The 20,248-nt window shown below is 41.3% G+C and overlaps 1 protein-coding gene across 3 annotated transcripts in view; it reads left to right on the plus strand.

The window, feature by feature from the left end:
• Positions 1-5,318: 5,318 nt before the first annotated feature.
• SASH1 (SAM and SH3 domain containing 1) overlaps positions 5,319-20,248 on the plus strand; it is a 530,777-nt gene continuing 515,847 nt past the window's right edge. For 2 of the 3 annotated variants that reach the window (XM_064708416.1, XM_064708417.1), the window contains exon 1: positions 5,319-6,328. In XM_064708416.1, the coding sequence (XP_064564486.1) occupies positions 5,879-6,328 (450 nt within the window). In that variant the 5' untranslated portion in view covers positions 5,319-5,878. The remainder of the gene's footprint in view (positions 6,329-20,248) is intronic. The other variant, XM_064708420.1, reaches the window with a different exon arrangement.

The raw sequence follows: 20,248 nt of genomic DNA on the forward strand, positions 1-20,248 counted from the left end.
AACAATAATTAAAAATTATTTTTGCCCATTTTATTAAATTGTTTTCTTCTCTTTCATTTCCTGGAAACCTGGTGCTTGATGTTTGTGGATTTTCAAAACATATTTGTTTAAGGCATGTGACTATACTGACTGTGAATTCAATTTTGTTGGGCATTAGCCAATGCTTTAAATTAAATTTCTCACTGGGAAAAAAATCCAAGTTGAAAGCCTTATAAAGATTGCTGTTTCATGATTAATGAATGTGTCTTATGAAGAAGCTCTTCTTGATGAAGACGAGTAAGTAGAACTTCATAGAAAAAAGAAAACAGAAATAAATGACCAAGAGAGCAAAGCTTCAAGCTTTTTCTTCATTATGATTTCCAGACAGTATCACACAGAAGCACTAGATTGTAAATTGTGAGGGTGTAAATATTTATTAATTTTCTACCCACTTTGCTGATATTCAGTTGGTATTAGTAGGGATTTCCACAACTTATGCAGTAGTAATATTACTATTACTATTAGTAATTAGCAATTACTATTAGTAATAATTTAAGATTTTTTCTTATATTTATCTACAATAAGCAGGTCACTTAAAGAGCATTGAGTGTGAAGCAAAATGTTTTGGGTTTGGGTAAAATTCAACCATACACACACCATATCAGCACTACCTGCTGGCTCAAAGCTAGTAACAATGAGAGTTGGTCAGTGTTTTATGTTTGTAAAGACAAACCCACCCTAAATTATTATAGGGAACTATTGCTTTGTGTGTCTGTCAGCAACAGGTAAAATAATAACAAAATTTTTGGTTTGGTTTAGGATAATTTCATTTTCTTTCAGGATAGAATCTTTATTACAAAAGGCCAAGAAGGTAAAATTTGTGCAAGCCCATTTACCTTCTCATGGACTGTGATATCAAAAATAAAGTGCTTGAAGTTGACTGGTTGAATGGAGAATGTTGAATGGACAATTTGCTAGTCTGTGGAAGAAGTTTGGCTGTAATAAATTTTCTTTCTATTACTAAGGAAAAAGAGGGTAATTTTTAGACTGAATTCTTGTTACAGAACTTGTTCTGATGAAATCTATCTCATTAAAAAGAGAACTGAAATTACTGCCTGTAAATTTTTACAGGAAAGGAGAATCACAGTAAATAAAGTAACTGTTCTGTTTCAAATGCACTCTCAAATCGAAATTAATTTTATATACACAACAAAGAAAAATGGATATTTAATCAGCTTGATCCTTTCACATTCCCTGTTGTATAGTCTCAGTGAGCATTAAGTTATTACAAACATAGTGAGTAAATTTAGAGTGGGGTCATGTTTTTGTATATTTTAAAGTTTCCTTTTAATTAAAACATTGCTTTGTTTATATAAAATTCCAAGTGATGAATCTGTTTTGTAAACAGTTCTATTTTTACGTTTAAATTTCATATAAATTCCTGATTGCAATGTTCTCATTAGTTTTTTTTGTTGTTTGTCTTTTCTGTGATAAAACTTTTACTTACATACCTCACAAACATGTTTTCAAGTTTTTGTCTGCTGGCAAAATATGAGAAGAGGCTAGGAGAACTTGGTTTGTTTATTATACAGATGAAAAGGCAAAGGGGATCACACTGCAGTCTTTCATTGCCTGTGGGGAAAGCCATAGAGAAGACAGAGTCAAACCATTCTCAGAAGTGCTCAGCAAAAGGACATGAGACGAAGGTCATAATTGCTTTGACCAGACAAGAGGAAGAAATTCTTCATGGTGAGAGTAGATCAGTGCTGGAAGAGACCACCCAGAAAGACTGGAGAACAGTGGATGTTCTCCCAGTGGATGTTCAAAGTCGATGGGGCAAACCCATTGGCAATCTGATCAGAGTTTGCAATTAGGCCTGCTCTGAGCGGGGTATGGGACTGGGTGACTCCCAGGGGTCCTCTCCAAACGAAATTTTCCTAATCTTCTATGAAAGAGTACTTTAAATAATGGCCGTCTGATTTTTTAATGAGGAAAAGTCATTCTCCAGAACACTTAACAGATAGTACTTTCCATTAGAGTTAGTACAGCGATGGGAATTGACAGGATGTATACCAGTTTTTGAAGTTCTAAGTTTATTTCTCTGCAGAGTTTACATGGCCAAATCTTCCTTTAGATGCTGAGTTATGTTGCTATATGTTTTTTAGGATTAACAGTTGGGGTAAGACATTGGGTACATTCAAAGCTCTCACAGTCATTGTTATTTCCTTCTGGACCCTTTTCCAATGTATACCACGTACAGTCAAATAATTGCAACATTTTACACACAAGTATAAATAGCTCTATTTACCTGAACTAATAGCGTGGTTCTGCAAACATTTGCCATTGTGTATGAGGAGTTCTAGTGACTTATTCACCTTGTGCCCTAGTGGAAACCCTAGAGAAATATTTTAGAGTCTGGCTCTCTTCTTTTAAAAAAACCCACAGAAATATTAGCTTCCACTTGTTCATTGCACATTATTCCTTGCAGTATAGTCATTAGTCATGGGGTACTCATTCTTTGTGTAAATCTGCATAGAATTTCCTGTTCTACCTGAACACCTTCACAAATATCTTGTTGGAATTGTATTCATTCATTCATTTTGTGAGTACACAGCTTTAAAGCGTTTGTGTTCTTGTCAACCATCAAATATGTGAGTGCATGACTCAAAACACTGAACAATAGTCAGGTATCCAGAGGAAATGCCCATGCTTCTTCCTTAATGTGTGAAAAATCAAATAAATCTTCAATATAGAAAAAATAAACAACCCTAAGTGTCCCTGAATAATTTCACTGCAGTTAATATAAGGAACATAAAGGACTTCTTCAAAATGAGTTTGCTATTATCAATCAAAACATGCCTCCATCTTCTGCTCTGCCACTTTTTGACCTTCCTTCTTTACTCTTGAATCACCTTGCCAACATATTGACTACCCCCCCTATTTGGTGTTGTCTGGGAACTCTCTGAGTCTGTATTCTACCTTGGCACTGGGAGCACCAAGTGAATGAGGAACATTCCCTCTAACTACCCACCCAAATCTGATGTAAGTCCTCACAAAGACTTGTCCTAGATTTCTCTGTGGGGTTGAGGTGAGGTAGACCAGTCTTTTGTTTCCTGGACTTCTGATTGTCTTTCTTTTTTTCTATTGTTGTTTATTTTTGTGTTTCAAAGTCCCATAAAACTTTACTGTATTTGCTGAAAGGTGACTTAATTTTTGTGAATCCAAAATCAGTGCCAAACCACCAGAGAGGCTGACAATGTTGCAACCTTGCCAGCCTCCACAGTCCCATGGGAACCCACCACTTCTCCTGCAGCCCCATCAGAAGGGTCTTACCCTTTCACCAAGCACATTCAAATCATAACATTTGCAATATCTTAAAAACCTTTCAAGACCCTTCCAAAATGCACACATAAAGATGATATAATTTAGTATGTATTGTCAATAAGACTGATTAATAGGGGCTGCATCAGTCAGATTTCCTGCCTCCCATACCATCAGTTCCAGCTCCAGATCACAGAACCTCCTTGCTAGTTTTGCCCGTGCTGTCAGTCTTTCATCAGGTCTGTGAAGAGAAGATAATTGCTGCATCAATCTGTCTGTGGGCTAGAAGAGAGTTTGACATATTATGTGGTCTGGAAGGAAAATAAGATTCAGGGGGAAAAAAAGAACAAAAGAAAAAAAAGAAGATGGAAGGAGTTTTTAAAAGGAGCAAAATGCTCTTCCTCCTTTTCTCCCTCTTTAGCAGACGACCCTGTGATCCCTAGGCTTTATACCCAGAGGCTGCATTTAAGCGCTGGTGAGTAGCTAACCTTTCCGAAACACCTCGCAGCGCAGTGCTTGCTGTTGAGAACGCCGCTGTGCTGCGCAATCATGTGGCGAGCTACATTAAGCCCGGGGACAAATGTGCGCCTAACTCTGCTCACAAAAGTCCTCCAGGAAACCCGTTCTGAATAATGCTCTCCGCCAAACTACAAAATTGGAGGAGGGATGCCCCTCCTCCGGCACCCCTGTGCTGCTGGGTGCCCCACCGCCTGTCCCCAGCTCCCCTCAGCCGGCATGAGGAGGGATCTTCGCAGAAAAACAAGTTTCAAGCAGTTTAAAATGAAAATGGCAGGGGGTCTGCCCTCAGCCCCTGAGGACTGGCGAGGGGGGCCGCGGGCGGCGGCGGGGCCGGGCCGGGCCTGCGGCACTTCCCTCGGCGGCCCGGCGGGGGCGCTGCGAGCCCGGCATTCGCGGGCAGCGCGCGGCGCCTCAGCGGCCCCGGGCGGCCCCGGCGGCGCGGGGGGAGCGGGCCCGGCGCCTCCCGCCTGCCCGCGCCGCTCCCCGGGCAGCGCCGCTCGCCGGGACAGCGCCGCTCTGCGCCCCTCCGACCCACGAAGGGTCCCCCCCTTCCACCGCAAAGGGCTCGCTGCCCCGCGGGGCAGCCGGCGCCGCCGTCGGTCCGGCTGTCCCAAGGGCGCTGGGGGGCAGCTCCCCGGGCCGTGCTCCCCTTGGCGTTCCCGTGTCCCGGGGACTACGGGGCGGAAAAGCCCGGCCGAGAGCCCGCGGAGCCGCGGCAGCCCCGAGCCGCTGCCCTGCCAGGCTGCCTTGCCTCCCGGGCCGGCTGCTCCCGGCGGGTCGGGCAGGGCAGGCGAGCGGCAGAGACCGCGGGCAGCCGGCAGGGAAAGTTGGAAAGGCCTGGGGGAGAGCCGGGGCAGGGGGCTGGCAGCGGGGCGGCAGGCGCGGAGGAGGAGCGGGGAGAAGCCGCACCGGGAGGAGCCGGAGGAGATCTGCGGGCGGCGCATCAGGCGCCTCCGGGGTAGAGGAGAGGGAGGATCCGGGCGGGGAGCACCGCTCCGGGTACCGGTGGCAGGGAAGGGAGAGCTCCGGCGGCATCCGGGGAAGGCGGGGGCAGCGCCGGTGACCTGCCGCAGATCGGCTCATCCGCCGCCGGAGGATGCACGGAGCGCCGGCCGCCCGCACGGCCCCGCCGCCGCCGCCTCCTGCCCAGGGCGGCTGCGGACAGCGGCGGGAGCGCCAGCAGAGATAGGGGAAAGAACGCGGGGAAAGAAAGTTGTGCGGGTCGGGCGTAGGGCTGTGTGCCCCGTTGGGGCAGGAGGGCGCTGCCGGCATCAGCGCGGAGAAAGTGGAGCTGGAAAGCAGTTTCTGGTCTCGCTGCCAGCGAAGCGCATTTAACCAGCATTACGGGAATGAAGGGAGACTGGGAAAGTAACTCGGAAAAGTGAGTGGGATTTTTTTTTTTTCCTTCCCTCTGTTTTGCTCCTAATCCGAAAGGAGCCGTTTAAAAGGAAAGCAAAAGCCGCCGTGTGCGCCCGCTGCTGGGAGAGGCGCGGGAGAGGAGCGCACTGCACACCGGCACCCCTGCCCACGCTGGGCGAGGGTGCGGGATCCTCTCCCCCGACACCATCGTGTACCAAAGCAGCTACTTATAGTAAACAGATTCATCATACGACAGAGCGCAGGAAGGTGAGACAGAAGCAGAAACAGAAACTAACACTGAAAGGAAGAAAGAAAAAAAAAAAGACAGCGACTGCGAATTACTTCCAGAGAAAGTGGGTGGATGTTGTGCAGCAGCGACCTGGGATTTTAGGGGATGCACCCTTATATTTTGCTTCTCTCCAGTCCGAGCCTCCCTTCTCCGGTGGCAGAAAGCGGCTGTACTCGGTACAAGAGGAGGAATAAGCAGGAGGGGTTCGGTCAGCAGTGCTTGCGGTGCCCTACTGATCTGCTTTAAGGATTTTCTTTTTTCCTTTTCCTGGTGGATGTTTTCTTGACCTTGATTTTGAGACCTCTTACTTGCATCGCAGTTTTTGTGGCTTTATGTCCTTTGGCGAAAAGTGGAAAGGGGAAGGCTGGCTTCAGTGCTGAAAGTTGCAGTCGTTATTATTTTGGAGCCAGCATGTGCACCAACATAGTCTACGAGTGGCTGAAGACCCTGCAGCTCCCCCAGTACGCGGAGTCCTTCGTCGATAATGGCTACGACGACCTGGAGGTCTGCAAGCAGATCGGCGACCCGGACCTGGATGCCATCGGCGTGGCCGTGCCCCACCACCGCCGCCGGATCCACGAAGCCGTGCGGCGGCTGAAGGAGGCGGACGAGAGGGCGGCGGGGCTCTACTTCACCCTGGAGCCGCCGCCGCCCGCCCCCACCGGGCGCTGTCCCCGCCGGGCGGGGGGGCCCGAGGAGCCGCGGCGGGGGGCGGCCCCCAGGGCCCGGCCCGGCGGGCGGCGGGGGGCGGCGGGCGGCGGCGGGCTGGTCGCGTACCCCAGGCTGAAGCTGAAGATCATGATCCGGGACAAGCTCGTCCGCGACGGCATCAACCTGAGTAAGCCGCCCTACTCCAACAAGGTAAGGGGGTCCCCGCCGGCCGCCCCCCCAGCGGGAGCCGTGGCTGTCGGGAGTAGCGGGGCGGATGGGCTGGAGATGGGGGTCCAGCAGGGCCCGTCCCGCCTCTGCCATGTGCCGGTGCTAAGTTTCTCCAGTTGTGCCAGTGGTGTTTTGGAGGGGATTTGGTAAGGATTGAGCACCAGCAAGGTGTGAAGAGTAGTAGGGCCAACAAAGGTCAGATCCACCATCACGTTCTGGCACTGGTGGTATGGCGTGGTGCTGTGTTTAGGTTTTGCCTCCCTTTCTTTTCATTAACTGTTTCTATTAGTCTGGCTTAGTTTGAGGTGGGAAAGTGGAAATTGACAGGATGGTCTTAATGGTTTGGGCGTTTCTTTGTCTTTTCTGTGAAACTTTTCCATTGTGTTCAAGAGGGATGGCTTCTCTCATCTTTTACTAGTGGTCCTGTTTTAGTCAGTTTCTGTTGGTGAAATGGCTCCTGAAATAAGCGATCATCTGGCTGGAGGAAGAACTCCAGCAGCTGAATCCAACTGTTGCCTGGATTTATTTGCTGGAATATGGTAGTGACTGGTGAATGTCAAAATTATTCAGCAGGCTCCAGCACAGGTCAGCCAGTCTCCAGGATGCACTCTGCTGAAAGGCCAGAAAAGGGTACATCTCAGTAGAGTCCATTCCGGGCTGATGAAGCCTCAATCTTTATCTAATTCTTATCTTTTGAAAAGGTGTAATGCGTGATTCATCAGTTTTGGAAGTTTGAGATTGTTTTGCCTGAAATTTTTGATAGATTTCCTGCTGAAAATGTAATAAGCAGAATAAGTAAAACAACAGAATAAAATTAATAATACCGTAGAGAAGAAAATTATTTGTGAAAGAAATGAAGGTATTATAATGTATGGGGGTTTAAGAGTTCAGGATGAAGTGCTTCAGAGTAGTTTGATAACCCAAGTTGCCTATATTTTCTTCAATGATTTGAAGTGTCATTTTTCAGAAAGACTGAGCAGTTGATGTTGACCTTCAACTTGTGGGTACTTTGTCTCTCTGAAATGCTTATGAATGTATGGAGGCAAGTTGATGGGGAGGGCTGCAAGTCTGGGGTTACAGAAATCTGAGGAATTAAAATTGAGAATGTATTATCTGCTGTCGTGGACATGGCTGTGAGGATAATGGGTAAAATTCAATTTGGATAACATTGTGAAGGTACAGATAATAAAACTACAAATTTCAGTATTCCAATTTTTTAACATCTTGGTGACAGAGGCCCGTAGTCACTTCTCAAGTACAGCACAGTTGTCTGGTCTGGGATGTTTATTTGTTCCCTTTTTCTGAGCTTCTGGCTGAGGATATGGTAAAAGACATTATGTCAGATTTAACACTCATGAACATAAGTACATCTTCCAAAAGTTACTGTGTCATTTTGCAGAGATTCTTTTCCCCCTAGGGTTTGGAGTAACACATCATTAGATTGAAATTACCATTACACATTTGATATAAAAGAAATTCCATGGAAGTTATGGCTTGTCAGTGTAGCTGCACCACATTACCACCTCCACAGCTGTGTTTCACTTCTTCCATTTGACTTGGTGTGTGTTCTTAGTTAACAGTTCAGTCTTTCCAAGTGGACCATCTGCCTTCTCCCTGTGGTATTTTAAAGTTGTGTAGAAGTGGCTCTTTGGGACAAGGTTTGGTGGCAGACTTTTCAGTGCAGGGTAAGGATGGACTCAGTGGTCTTACAGGTCTTTTCCAATTTAAATGATTCATTGACACTCTTCCACAGGAATTGTAAAATTTATAAGATGCCAGCATATGACATCAAGGCGATTCAAATCCTTGGCATTGATTTCTTCTTTAGATCACTTTATTTTAATTTGATGAGTCTGATAGCAATGTGGATTAACTGTCAGGACAAGCTTGACTTACACAGAAAGCATCACTCAGCTTTAATTTTTTTAAATCTAAATGTAATATTTTAAAATACAAAGAGAAACAAAGTTTACTCTCCTAGTTTTTCTTTTCAGGCTGTGGTGTCAATGTATTTATTTTGGATAATAAATGCATATAACATCATTTTTTACAGTAACAGAAAAAACTTTTCTCTGTGTGAATCACTTCACATTGTAGCATGTTGTAAGAAAGCATAAAGCTGGCAAGATTTGAATGTGTGTTGCTCAACATGCATTATTCTGAATGCCACCCACTGTAGCAATCTATCTCCAAAATGGCTTAAAGTAAATAGCAGAAGATCACGTCACTGTACATTATTCATTGGATGTTGTTTAGAGCAAGAAAGATGAAATACTGTATTTTTGCATTTGGGAAAGAGCCATATTATAGCAATGTCTTAAAAAAAAACCCAACAAAAGCTAAAAAGGCCGACAAAGCCAAACTTTAGAAAATTGTGTGTATAATTTAAGCATTAGAGTTTTATATAGAACATGCAGCATATGTAGAATATACAGGCTTCTTCATGTCAAGAGAAATTGAATGTATTTTCTGCAGCACACAGGATTGAAGAATCAGCTTGAAGTTTATGTCATGGGTTTTTTTGTATACATTTACTATTCATCATTGTCATGTGGACATTCTGGAGTGAGGCACTAGACCACTATTTGACAACTATTTGCATTTCTGGTTGTCCTGAGCTACATACTAGTCTTCCACTTCCATGGCTTACATGGAGAACGCCATTTTTTCTTCTTAATATCTATGCATAGAACTTAGTGTCTCTGAAAGGAGGACCCTGCTGGTGTGTATATGTATGTACATGTGCATATGTATATGCATTTGTTTCCTGAGGAGTACATCTTGGGCTCAGTTAAGAAGTTCTCAAGCAAGATTTGGTGTTTTATTTTAAAACATCCCTGAGAACTCGAAGTTTTGGTCCTCTGGCTTCTTCAGAGTCTTCTGCTAGCTGGCTGGGCTGTAAACATGTCAAAAGATCAAAAATTAATATTGTATGTGGCTGTGGAGATGTTAAAAGCATCCTTTTGCTGTCTTTCCTTTTTGCTGTAGTTTCAAATGAAAGGTGGTTGGCAGAATAGAAATCTATTGCTACGGTAAAATTTAGTTTAACTTAGTTTGATTTCAGTCAGCAGAAATGGCTAACAGCTACTTTGCAGAGCTTAACATAAATCCCTTAAAATTGGAATTGAAGCCATGTGTGTGGGTGACTTCAGACACAGAGAATTATCATAAGCCATCTTGATTGTTTCCATGGAGAATTTGTATGAGGCCTCACCTCCTTATATTGTATCCTATGTGTTTTCAGGTACACCAAGGAACGTAACAGTAACTGAGGAAAGCTGCAAAGGAGTCAGATTTTGTTCCATGTTGGTAATGCTCCATAGTACTCAAAGCTTTATGTTTTAGTTTTTTCACCAAGTTTGCTATTGCTGGCTGGTAGCCTTAGGAGTCTCCCATGTCTAAGAAACTTCTTCTCGCAGCGATGGGATTTAATGCCCTTCAAAAAAGAGCCCATGACCAAGTGAAACTTTTTGTCATCTTGAAACATCTAGCTGCTCAAAAAAATTATCTTTGATGGTTATAATTCTGTCACTAATTTGAAAGTGAATTGTGCACAATGTAGAAAGAGTTTTGACAGTCTTTTACCCCTAGAAGTTTTGGGAAATGAATTGATGGCAGAAGGAAACCAAAATTAGCATACCCCCCGCATTACAGTGAAGGTGAATGTAGGAAAACAAGCACTGACCTGAACCAAGGGGATCTGAGATGTATAGCCATCAGCTTCACACAAAAACACTTTTTTCTTTGGTAGGCTTATTCCAAAATGGATAATGTCTATGCTGGGTTTGCGAAGAAGTCACTAAATGTCACTGTGAAAGAGAGAGCAGAGGAGCATTCAATTCTGTCAATAAAAAGGCAAGTAGGGTACCTTGTTGTGGAACATGCCAAGAGAAATTTAGTACTCTATTTATCTTGAATGTAGATTAAGTGACATTTAATAGTTTACTGTAATGTCATTATTATTTCTAATTGAAATAAATGGCCTGACCGCTTTCTTGAAGAACTTTATTCAATTTTTCATCTGCATAGAATTGCAAGTACATTAAAAACATACATGCATTAAATCTCCACACCAATTAAGATTATTTGCTTAGCCTCAGTAAAGTTATAGTCATGGAGATTTCCATATTTATTAGAGAGAATAAAACTGTAGTATGACACATGTACATGTACGTGACCTCATTGTCACTCACTGTGCTCTTCATGATTATCAGCATGCTTGGAAAACAAACACTAAAAATTCAGATGCATGAGATCATAATCTCAAGAGTTCAAGCAGATGTAGAAAAGTAAAATGTCAGATCCAAATGAGTATCTGCTTAAACACCCAAACACGTTCTTTTTAAGTTATGTGCTGATAATATAGCACAGATTTGTGGTTCTGATTAAGTCTTTGTTTAATCCTTGCCACTACAAAATGAGGAATATTTCACAAAAGTTAGTTTTAAGAGGTAAAAAAGCCAGCAATTCTACTTTGAAATACACTGGTTCAAGCTGGGGCTGGGATAATGTAATCAGTACTTTAGAGATCTACAGAAGTGAATTCAGAAAATTAAAAATATTGTGCTTTGAAGAAATGACAACACTCACCTGTACTGGAATTAAACATGAACCTTTTTCTAAAGACCTGGCTGCTTTAGGATAACTGCATCAACTCTGATTAGCAGAGCGTTCTCAAATATGCCTTGGGGAAAGCTGCCTATTGACAGAAGTACTAGTGCATTAAGTAGTAACAATATTTTCATGGCAATAAATTAGCAAAGCTACAGGCAATGTTCAGGAAGTGAAAAGGTATTTTATATAAGATACCACAGAATTTGCCTTTGACTTCACAACTCTGTTTTCTTTTAAAGAAAACATAGCACCTCATATATTTGGCAGCTGTTTCAAAGTCCCGGTTTATTAAACTCACCAAACACAAACTGGAAAAGACCTTCCAATCAGCCCATCAAAGCAAAATGTTGCAGAATGTGAACAATACAGTGCTATATTGTATTTGCATTTGAATTGTTCCTGAATATTTTAAAGTGTATTCAATCTCCTCTGGAAATGTTGAATGCAAATCTTCATGGATTTCATTATTCTTCAGTTAAGAGGGATGGAAGATCTCATTAGGGTACATTACAGGTGGCATCCTGAGAGAGGATAGTATCGACTCCACAGTTTTCTTTCCCCCTTTCCACAATTGTGTTAAGAGTAATCTCTGAGCTGTGATCGAGGTGTGGCCTGGCAGAGGAGCAGTGTGGGACTGAGCAGCTGCCCTGCAAGGGGAATCCTTCCTACATCCTCCTCAAGGCTCTAAGTTTGAAGGAAAAGCTAAACTTAAAGGTTCCTGGCAAAAGAGAAATGCCTAGCCTCTGGTAGTTTCCCCAAAGGACTTGATTCCCTCAGAGTTCCGTAGTGCAAAGCTGAACTGATTTTTCCCACCTACTGTGGGGTTTTGTGTAAATACTGCACCTCAAGAGGGACCCCACCTGTGTTCGGACAAAAGTCTGTATACCTGTTTCACTTCCACGCACTGATAACCTATCTTGTTTTAAGTTTGGTGATCATACGTCTTTCTGAAATGTAAATGCATTTTAAGGAAAATATTTATGTTGATGACCCTACCCCCATAGCTTCTGCCTCTGCCATATGTAGGATGATTAAGCCCATATACACAACCACATATGTGGAATCAAAAAAACCAAGATAATTTCTCACTAAAGAAGTAATCTTGTGAGCCATGTTTCTAGCTTTGAGTATGACCAATATTAAAATCTCAATTATTCCATGATAGGGGCAGCTGTGTCCCTGATTTCTGATGTGGAATTGAATAATTTGTTTAAATTCATGAAAGATTTTAGACAGATGAGGCACTGGGACCCACTGCTGCAATGTCTTTGTCACTTGCTTTAGGATTAAGAGTAAACTTCCTTACGTGTAAGTAACAGAAAAGTGATCAAGGAATAGCTGGTGGCCTAGCTGCATGGCAATTAGTTATGCTTGTTAATTCTCCATGTTAATTATACCCTGTGTGCATATGTCATTCTGGAGGGTCCCTATCCACTAAGGTGTATAGATCCAAACATAACCTGAAACATGCTAACAGCCATTATGAAATTTTTGATAAGTGCAGCAGAGAGGTTTGAATTGACAGGAATACTATTATTATAGATTAGGAATAAATTTATTATATCACTTACAGGAACTTGCTTACTGGTTTGAGACTCTTCTACAGCAGAAGAGGATGGAATGTGTTAATACTAGAATGTAGGTTCAACGTTTGAATTTCTTGCTTTGTCAGTTTGAATGAGCCCCTCTGCTTGGTGTTTGACAAAGCTATCTGTTCAATCTCTTTGTCTAGGCTAATATGACATCTCATATTGATGTGCTTATCTTGACAAATGTGGTGGCTTGTGCGCCCTGCAGGAATTGTCTTTTATTAAAAGAGCACAGCATGGCTATGTTTAGCACTGCCACGTTATTTTAGGAATGGCTGTGCAGCAGGAAGGGGAGATTCGGGTGAACCTTCCATGACGCTGGCAGTCTGCAAGCCAAGCTGGCCCAAAACTGTCCCCAGTGACTCATCCAGCCTCTTCAGTTTGTTACTGCAGATAGTAAAAAACTTTTCTTATGATTTTGCAAAACAAAAAGAAGTGGTGTGTCACGTGAAACACAAGTAGAAGGGCCTTCAAACAGTATCTCATCTTCATTCTCACAAACTCAGCAGGAATGACAGTGATTCATGCCTCTCGTGGGAGCCCTGTTCTTCCAGTTGGTCTCATTCCCAGTGAAGTCAGTGGGGGTTTTGCCAGGGATTTCATTTGATGCTGCTTTTTGAGTGAGGTGTTCAAATTTAAATCAGCTAACAAGCATACCCCTACAGGCTCTAATTGTGGTGGTGGACAAGAACAGGGTTACATGAGTTTAAAATGATAAATACAACAGTAGCATGAAAAAAAAATAAATCAGAACTTTTCAAATCTTCAAGTATCACCATTAACAGCTCAAACAATAGTGGGGCAGACTTTTGAACACAGATATTGCAGATCTGTGCTAGAATAAATGTTTGGTAAATATTCTCTGAAATCTTCACCAATGTGTATTGGTTGGAGCTAACATAGTTATTGACAGTTGTCCTCTCAGTAACTTAAAATCAGGGAGAAGTAGCAATAATATATGGCAAATAAACCTTATAGGCAGGTACAAATGTATGCCTTCTACACATTTGGGGTTTTTTTCCCAGAATAATTGTGTTGGTTTTGAGGAAACACATCCTGATGCAGGCATGTGGTGTTATCACTGCATATGATGTCAATCTTTTGGGGAAATTAAGTCTTGTTCTGATGTCTGTGTCTCAAAAATACATGGTAAACTAGGCCTGGTTAAGAAAAGAGCTAAAAGTCTGGGAAAAAAAAACTTTTGCCTTTCAGTCATGGGCTAAGGAAAGCTTGTAATGTTTTCTTTTCCCAGAGTTAGTTTAAGTGGCCACTTGGCCATGCTTTCACATGCACAGAAGGAAATATTTTTATTCGGAGAAAAAGGCATTGAGAACTTCAGGGGCTGAGTTCTGTAACTAGGCTATTTGTGCTGTGAAGAAGGCCAAAAGCCAGTATAAACCAAAAACTTAGTAAGTATATTCCATAGAGGAAATAACAAAACAACGTCCAGACAAAACTAGGAGTGTGTGCCATTTTTGCATCAGTGTCCTTAGTTTGTGAATAGAGAACTTTGTTGGAAGTGGTACCTCTGCCTTTGGCTCCACATTTCCCAGCTCTTCCCAGAGCCTTCTGTGTACCCCAGAGCTACCCATTTCCTGATTTCTCCTAAATTATCTCCCCAAAGTCTGTCTCAACATACACTATCTTCTTCCCTAAAAACAATCTTTTTCCCACCCAAGAATATACATCTTTTGCCTTTGGTCTTCCTAACATTTTTTTCTCCTATTCTGCATTCTGTGTGAGTTTCATTGCAGCTCCCTCTCCTGCTGCCCAGTGTCTCAGGCTGCTATTTGGATCCTTCTCTCTCCTCCCTTTTGTTCTAATGAGAAGAGAAACTTTCTCACTCAGGAGAGCAGGACAATCACTTCCCTGCCCATTGTGCTCAGTGTCCCCAGCTGCCTTCCCTCCCACTGACTTACACAGGTGGCTGAACCCAGGTTGTTCTCATAAAATGAAAGCTTTGAACTTTGATGTTAAAAATTTCAATCTTAAAACTGCCATAAGCAGCAGTCATACAAAGTCCCTCCAGCCCCAGTTTTGTGGTAGAAAGAAGGGATTGATCTAGGAAAAGAAGTATATATAATAGCTTTTGAACTGCTGTGTGGGACTGATCTGGTCTTTTTGAAGCAGGACCCAATGTGTTCTTAAAAAAATAAGTTATAGCTTCAATAGAAAATGCCTTCAATGCAAACATTTTGAAAGGCTTTTCTTTTTTGCATAATTTTCTAGTTCAAATAGTGTTATCATAATAACTGCTGCTAATTGCAGCATCTCTGAATTCTTATCCCTTTGTTTTTTGTTTGCCAAAATGTTTTTGTTGAAATTTTATTTAAACCTTTTCTACTTATAACTGCTTGCACTGTACTGCATTAAGAATTTTTATACAAATGCATCTCTGACCTCTTGTTTACCTCATAGTTAAGGTCCCCCCCTAAATATCCAGTAATTAGTTTAGCAGAGGTTTTTCTGCAGTTAGGGAATGAAAAGTACCAGAATAAAGAATCATCAAGACTACCATAGGTCTTTATGTGCTAGTTCCTAAGATAAAAATTTCAACCTAAATATAATGGCAAATGGTTATTTCAGCATCTGAGTCTGTATTCTTTCTCACATCACACCAAATGTCAGAAGGGGATCTCATTTTAAAACACAAACTTGTAGAAACTAATGGTGGAAATTGAAATTGCTAACCAAGAAGATTTGTTCCTTTTAACGTATTAACACTTAAAAGAGAAGAAAACACCAAATAACGAAAAGGGACTAAAACAAAGTTATTTTGATTTAACCTGCTGTTTTCATGTGAAGAAAACTTGATTGGACTTTTCCTGTGACAACTTCTAAATAAGATTTTGCCAACAGGATGTTTCAGAGAGAGCATTTTCACATGCACTTAGCATTTGCACAGTGTTAAAAATAATGCTCTGTAGTTTGTGGAGTAGGATGGAGCAAGAGGAAGTTTGACAGGAATACCACTAGTTGGTTTCTGTCCAGCTCTAAAAATTGCACACAGTAGGGACATACTTCATAGAGCCAATGATTAGAAGTGATAAAACGTGTATGTGTCATTGCCAGTAATGTCAAAACCAAATGAGCCCCCCAGTTGCTCATTTTGTATCTCTTCAAGAAGTAACATTTGTATCCCTAGCAAAGGTTAAGGCAAAATTCTTCAGTATTTCTCAGGCTTGTGGTGTAAAATCTCCTAGTTTGAAGCAATGCTGAAAAATTCTCTTTTCAGTAGTGTTTTGGGTCCTGATGCAATAGTTCCCCAGGAATTTTTTTTCTCTTTGATAGAAATGCATGCATGTACCATCAAGTGAAAGGAGGGGAGCTTATTTGCTATCAGTCTGTGATGGGAATCAGCTGAGCGAAACTTGCTCCTAAGTGCTCCCAGGCTGGTGGCCTCAGTGCTCATTTACCTCTACTTTATAAATATGAGTAGAACTGCATAACCTTAAGCTGGTTGGGGTATTTTTTCAAGGGAACTTTGCCTGCAGTGACTCTTGTTGTAGGGAAGTTTTATGCATGTCTTTGAAAGCAAGGATTAGCATGACAAGCGGTGGTCTGAATCTCTTGTGGAGGTAGTTTTATACTAAGAGTGTAGCAAGTATGTACTGGTTTGGGTGTTGTGCTGTTTATAAAACATTGTATCACTGATGAAATTGGGTTACTTTCCTATGAGTCTTCAGTAGTGGGAATTAATTCACCTCTATGAGAAGTTGTGAAGGTTTGAGGTATTTCCCTTAGGAATTGTTTCATCATAGCAATGGAAACACTTAAAAGAAAATTTATATTCTTAACTTACGTATATTAAAAAGAACTGCTTATGCAACCAGTGGATTCATTAAGTCAATCCCTATGGTGTCTATCAGGAAATAAGCTGTTGCTCTATATCCTTCCTCTATTTGTGTGTGATGGGTTTGGAAGAAGCATGGTTTTGTCTGTGTTTTATAGAACTGGTTTTATAGACCTCTCAGTGGCTGAAATTGATGTAATAGTTAATATTATTGATCTCATTTTGGAAAATAAGGCAGAATTTTCTTTGTGCTGAGTATATTTCTTCCTACAGGGACAAGGAAATGAGTATCTCAATAATAAATAGCAGCTTTGTACTTACAATGAATATGAATTAAATGCAAGGTGAAGGTAGTGAAGGAATTTCAAGGGCTTATTTTTCTTTTCTTCCCCTTGTATCTCTTGTCATGTTTGCAATGGAAAAGTGTCTTTCTCTAATTTGAATTTGCCATAGAACTAGACAAGAATGTGATGCTTCTACTTAGCCCATTGTATCTTTAAAATCTTCCTTCCTTTTTTGTTATTATTTTTCCTGATAGTTTGTGCAGTATGAATATATGCTTCATGTACTTGATAGATTTCATTTCATAGATGTCTAATTGAAAGTTTGTGTGTGTTATTTCTAGCTAAGTGCTAGCTTTTATTTGCCTTCAAATCAATAATGGTACATAAATTCTGCTCTAAATGTTTTGAGCTGGCATCCCAAAAGTGACTTTCAGAATGACTCTGTTGTTATCACTAGCACCTTGCTGCTTTATTCAGCCCCTCACAGTGCTCCTTGGTAGTTTGGTTTTTTTTTTTCTGCTGCTCTTTTTTTTTTTTTGTCTCCTTCTCTTTTTGATCTGTCTTCCTTTATTTTAGTATGTGTTTGCCTTGCTAAGTGTTCCATTTACCAAAAAACCCCCTAATTTTCTCTAGACTCTTTCAGATAAGTATCTGATTAGTAATTATCTGCTAGTGGTTATGTTTATCTCATGGACAATAATGAGCTAACAGAGAAATATTTATGGCTTTAATATTACATGGGTTTAGGGGTATGTATGAATATTTAAAAGCATTACAAAACCCCATACAACTAGAACCTGAACAGACTACAGAATTGAATTTTTGTCTTGCTGTATTTTCTTGTGGTCTGCTCATTAGTTGCTTGAAGGTGAGACCTACAGAATATGTAATTGTATGATGGTGGATAAATAGCTCTTAAATAGAAGAGGAAATTTCTGCAGTTGTCTTTTCTATAGTAGGGTTTTCAAATTAAAAGCATATTTACACTAGATTCTGTCAGGTTTGTTGGCTGTGGCCATTACTCCCATTGTGTGAGTTAGTGGAAATTTTGCTATTGATTTTGTTGGGAATGAACTGAGGGTTTTGCCAAGGAGCTACAACTGTGTTTTCAAATTACTAAATAAAAAAATGTTACCACTATGGTTTCTGGTTGAAATCTTGCCTAGATTTAAATGGTTTTTAAAACATATTTTTATTAGCTGCTATTTTCACAAGCTGGTAAAGTCCCTTCTCCTTGGAATGAGCTGCTGAGATTGTGGGTGCCCCTCCCTCCTCCACCCTTAATGTTGTCAGCCAAATGCTGTGAAATAAATCTGTATCTTTTTTTTCCTGCTTGTTTTCTTCTTTCTCTCTCTTTCTCACTCTCACCCACCCCTCCCCTAATGCCCACCCACTCCTTTCCTTTTTCCAGTTTAGAGGCTCTTAAGTTGTAGACTGTCAAACAGTCTGGTGAAATTCCGGATGGTTTTCCATTTTTCAGCTAGAAGTTAGGGAATAGAAGATGTTGTCAGTAAGAATGAGATTCTATTTTTTGGTACATCAAAAATATTGACAAGTCAAGAAGTGGAATAAACTGATAATTATGTTATAATTATCTACTGATGCTGTATCTCTTTCAAAAGAATTTTTAACCTATTTAAGAAGAATAACTCCATATTTTAATTATTGGTGCCTTACTAGACCTAAACTGTCTGGGAGGAGCAAAACTTGAAAAGGTGCTATGAGCTATAGTAAAGAAACTGCAAGAAAGCCAGACTGAGGAAAGAAGGGTTTCTGCACTGTGGGTTTGTATCGTGCTGTTCTGGAGCTGTATGCCCCAAGGACGAGATCACTCTGACTTTGGTGAATGGGTGGGATTTGTTTGGAGATGGGTAGATTGGTTTGCTTTTGTCTGGTCCATCCTAAAGGTGGAAATTTTACTGACATTGTTATTTCCTGTTCTTTTTTAATTTAAAAAGTTGTGTTCAGGGGAGTTTTTGGCTGTCTGCCCACGTGCTCCCTTGCTTTTTCCTCAGAATCTATGGTTTCTGCTCTCTTTCCAGATAAATACACACATTTTTTAGACCTCAGCCCATTGCTTGTGCTCATGTAGACCATCAGCCTGAAAAAAAAAAGACTGAAAGGGTATGGGGTATGCTAATAACACCCTGAGGATATTTTCTTTCTATATCCCCAAAACTATGTATAAAGAATATTTAAACCCGGCTTTCCAAATACTGTCAGTGTCTTTTAAATACAAGAAAAAAATGGAAAAGAAAAGCGTATTTTTTTTCAGAGGTTCATGTTTAAATCACAGTTTTGGATGTTGTTTAGACAGCTTGCAGCTGAAGAATGTTTCTTGCAGTTTTATATAAGCTTCTTTTTTCCCCGTGTACAAATAAATGGTACTGCTGCATGGAAATGTGTATTTCTAAGTACCAGAAAAAGGAGTGAAAATTGTTCAGCCGTTTTCCATGTGTTCCCTTTCAATGTATCTAAGATTTGTCCAAGTGGATGTTGCTTGAGTTGTAAAAATAATTCTGTTTGTGTGACATCATATCTACATAAGGAGTTAAATGTCCTTCTACTGTTCAGCTAACTGGTAGCACTAACTTGTAAGTTTTGTGACTGAAATACTTGTCCAATACCTTTGAGTAGAGGTGACATACTGGTAAGTATTTTTTTCCTCAGCTGTAAGCTGAATTTTTAAACTGGTGACTGACAAGCAGTTGTATAACTTTTCAAAGGTCACATTACTGGTGATCTTCATCTTGGCTATTAGTTGTTTGACAACACTAAGCTGTCTTTGCTGTTACATTTTTTTTTCTGAATCTTCCATGCAACAGTTTAACTTGTTACTTCTTGCTGTGTCTGCCGTGGTCATGAAGAATAAAGGATTTTGTCCTTTCTTCTGGTGACAAGCTTTAGCTGCCCAAGGATGTTACTGAGTTCTGCCTAAAGGAGTCTAACTAATAAAGATGGTTAATCAAGTCTTCTTTTAGGTTTTACTTGCTAGACCAATTCTTGTTCTTTCAAGTTTGTCCCCTCTCTTGTTGGACTTAAGGGCTCTGGATGTTGAATCCCATTGGGGCCTTGCTGGTGTTGGGCATAACTCTTTGCAGTTGATAAATTGGTTTGTTTGCCCCTGTATGGCTGATATCCTTTTTTAATGCTGTGATGCTGTGGATTCATGCCTTGGATCCACAAGGCCCTGAGACCCTGGGTAACAGAACCAGACGTTTATTTTACATCATTGGTGTATGCAGTGCTTTGTGGTCAGTGGTGCTTTCTTGCTGTTGTCCCTGATGAATAACATTCCTGTATGTGGAGGGATTGAATGTAAAAAAATAAAGAATAGTGCAGAAGGTAGTCTTACACCTGAGGAGTTGCAGCTGTAGTAATCACCAAAGACAGGAGCAGGCCTGCCCTTAACAGGCCACAGCTGTGTCCAATTAGAAGAGGAGTGCTACGAAAGAGTGGGTTAGCTGGGCAAAGAGGGAGTTGGAATTTGTTGGTTGTGCTGTGAAGGAGTCAGTGCTGTGAGGAGGTGCCCATGAGAAATCACCAAGAAAGTGTGGGAGCTTTTGCAATACGATGACAACACCTGTATATTTTCCAGGCTCTCCCTCCAGTGTAAGCCATT

Source organism: Zonotrichia leucophrys, chromosome 3 (assembly GCF_028769735.1).
Source record: "Zonotrichia leucophrys gambelii isolate GWCS_2022_RI chromosome 3, RI_Zleu_2.0, whole genome shotgun sequence".
NCBI classification, from domain to species: Eukaryota; Metazoa; Chordata; class Aves; order Passeriformes; family Passerellidae; genus Zonotrichia; species Zonotrichia leucophrys.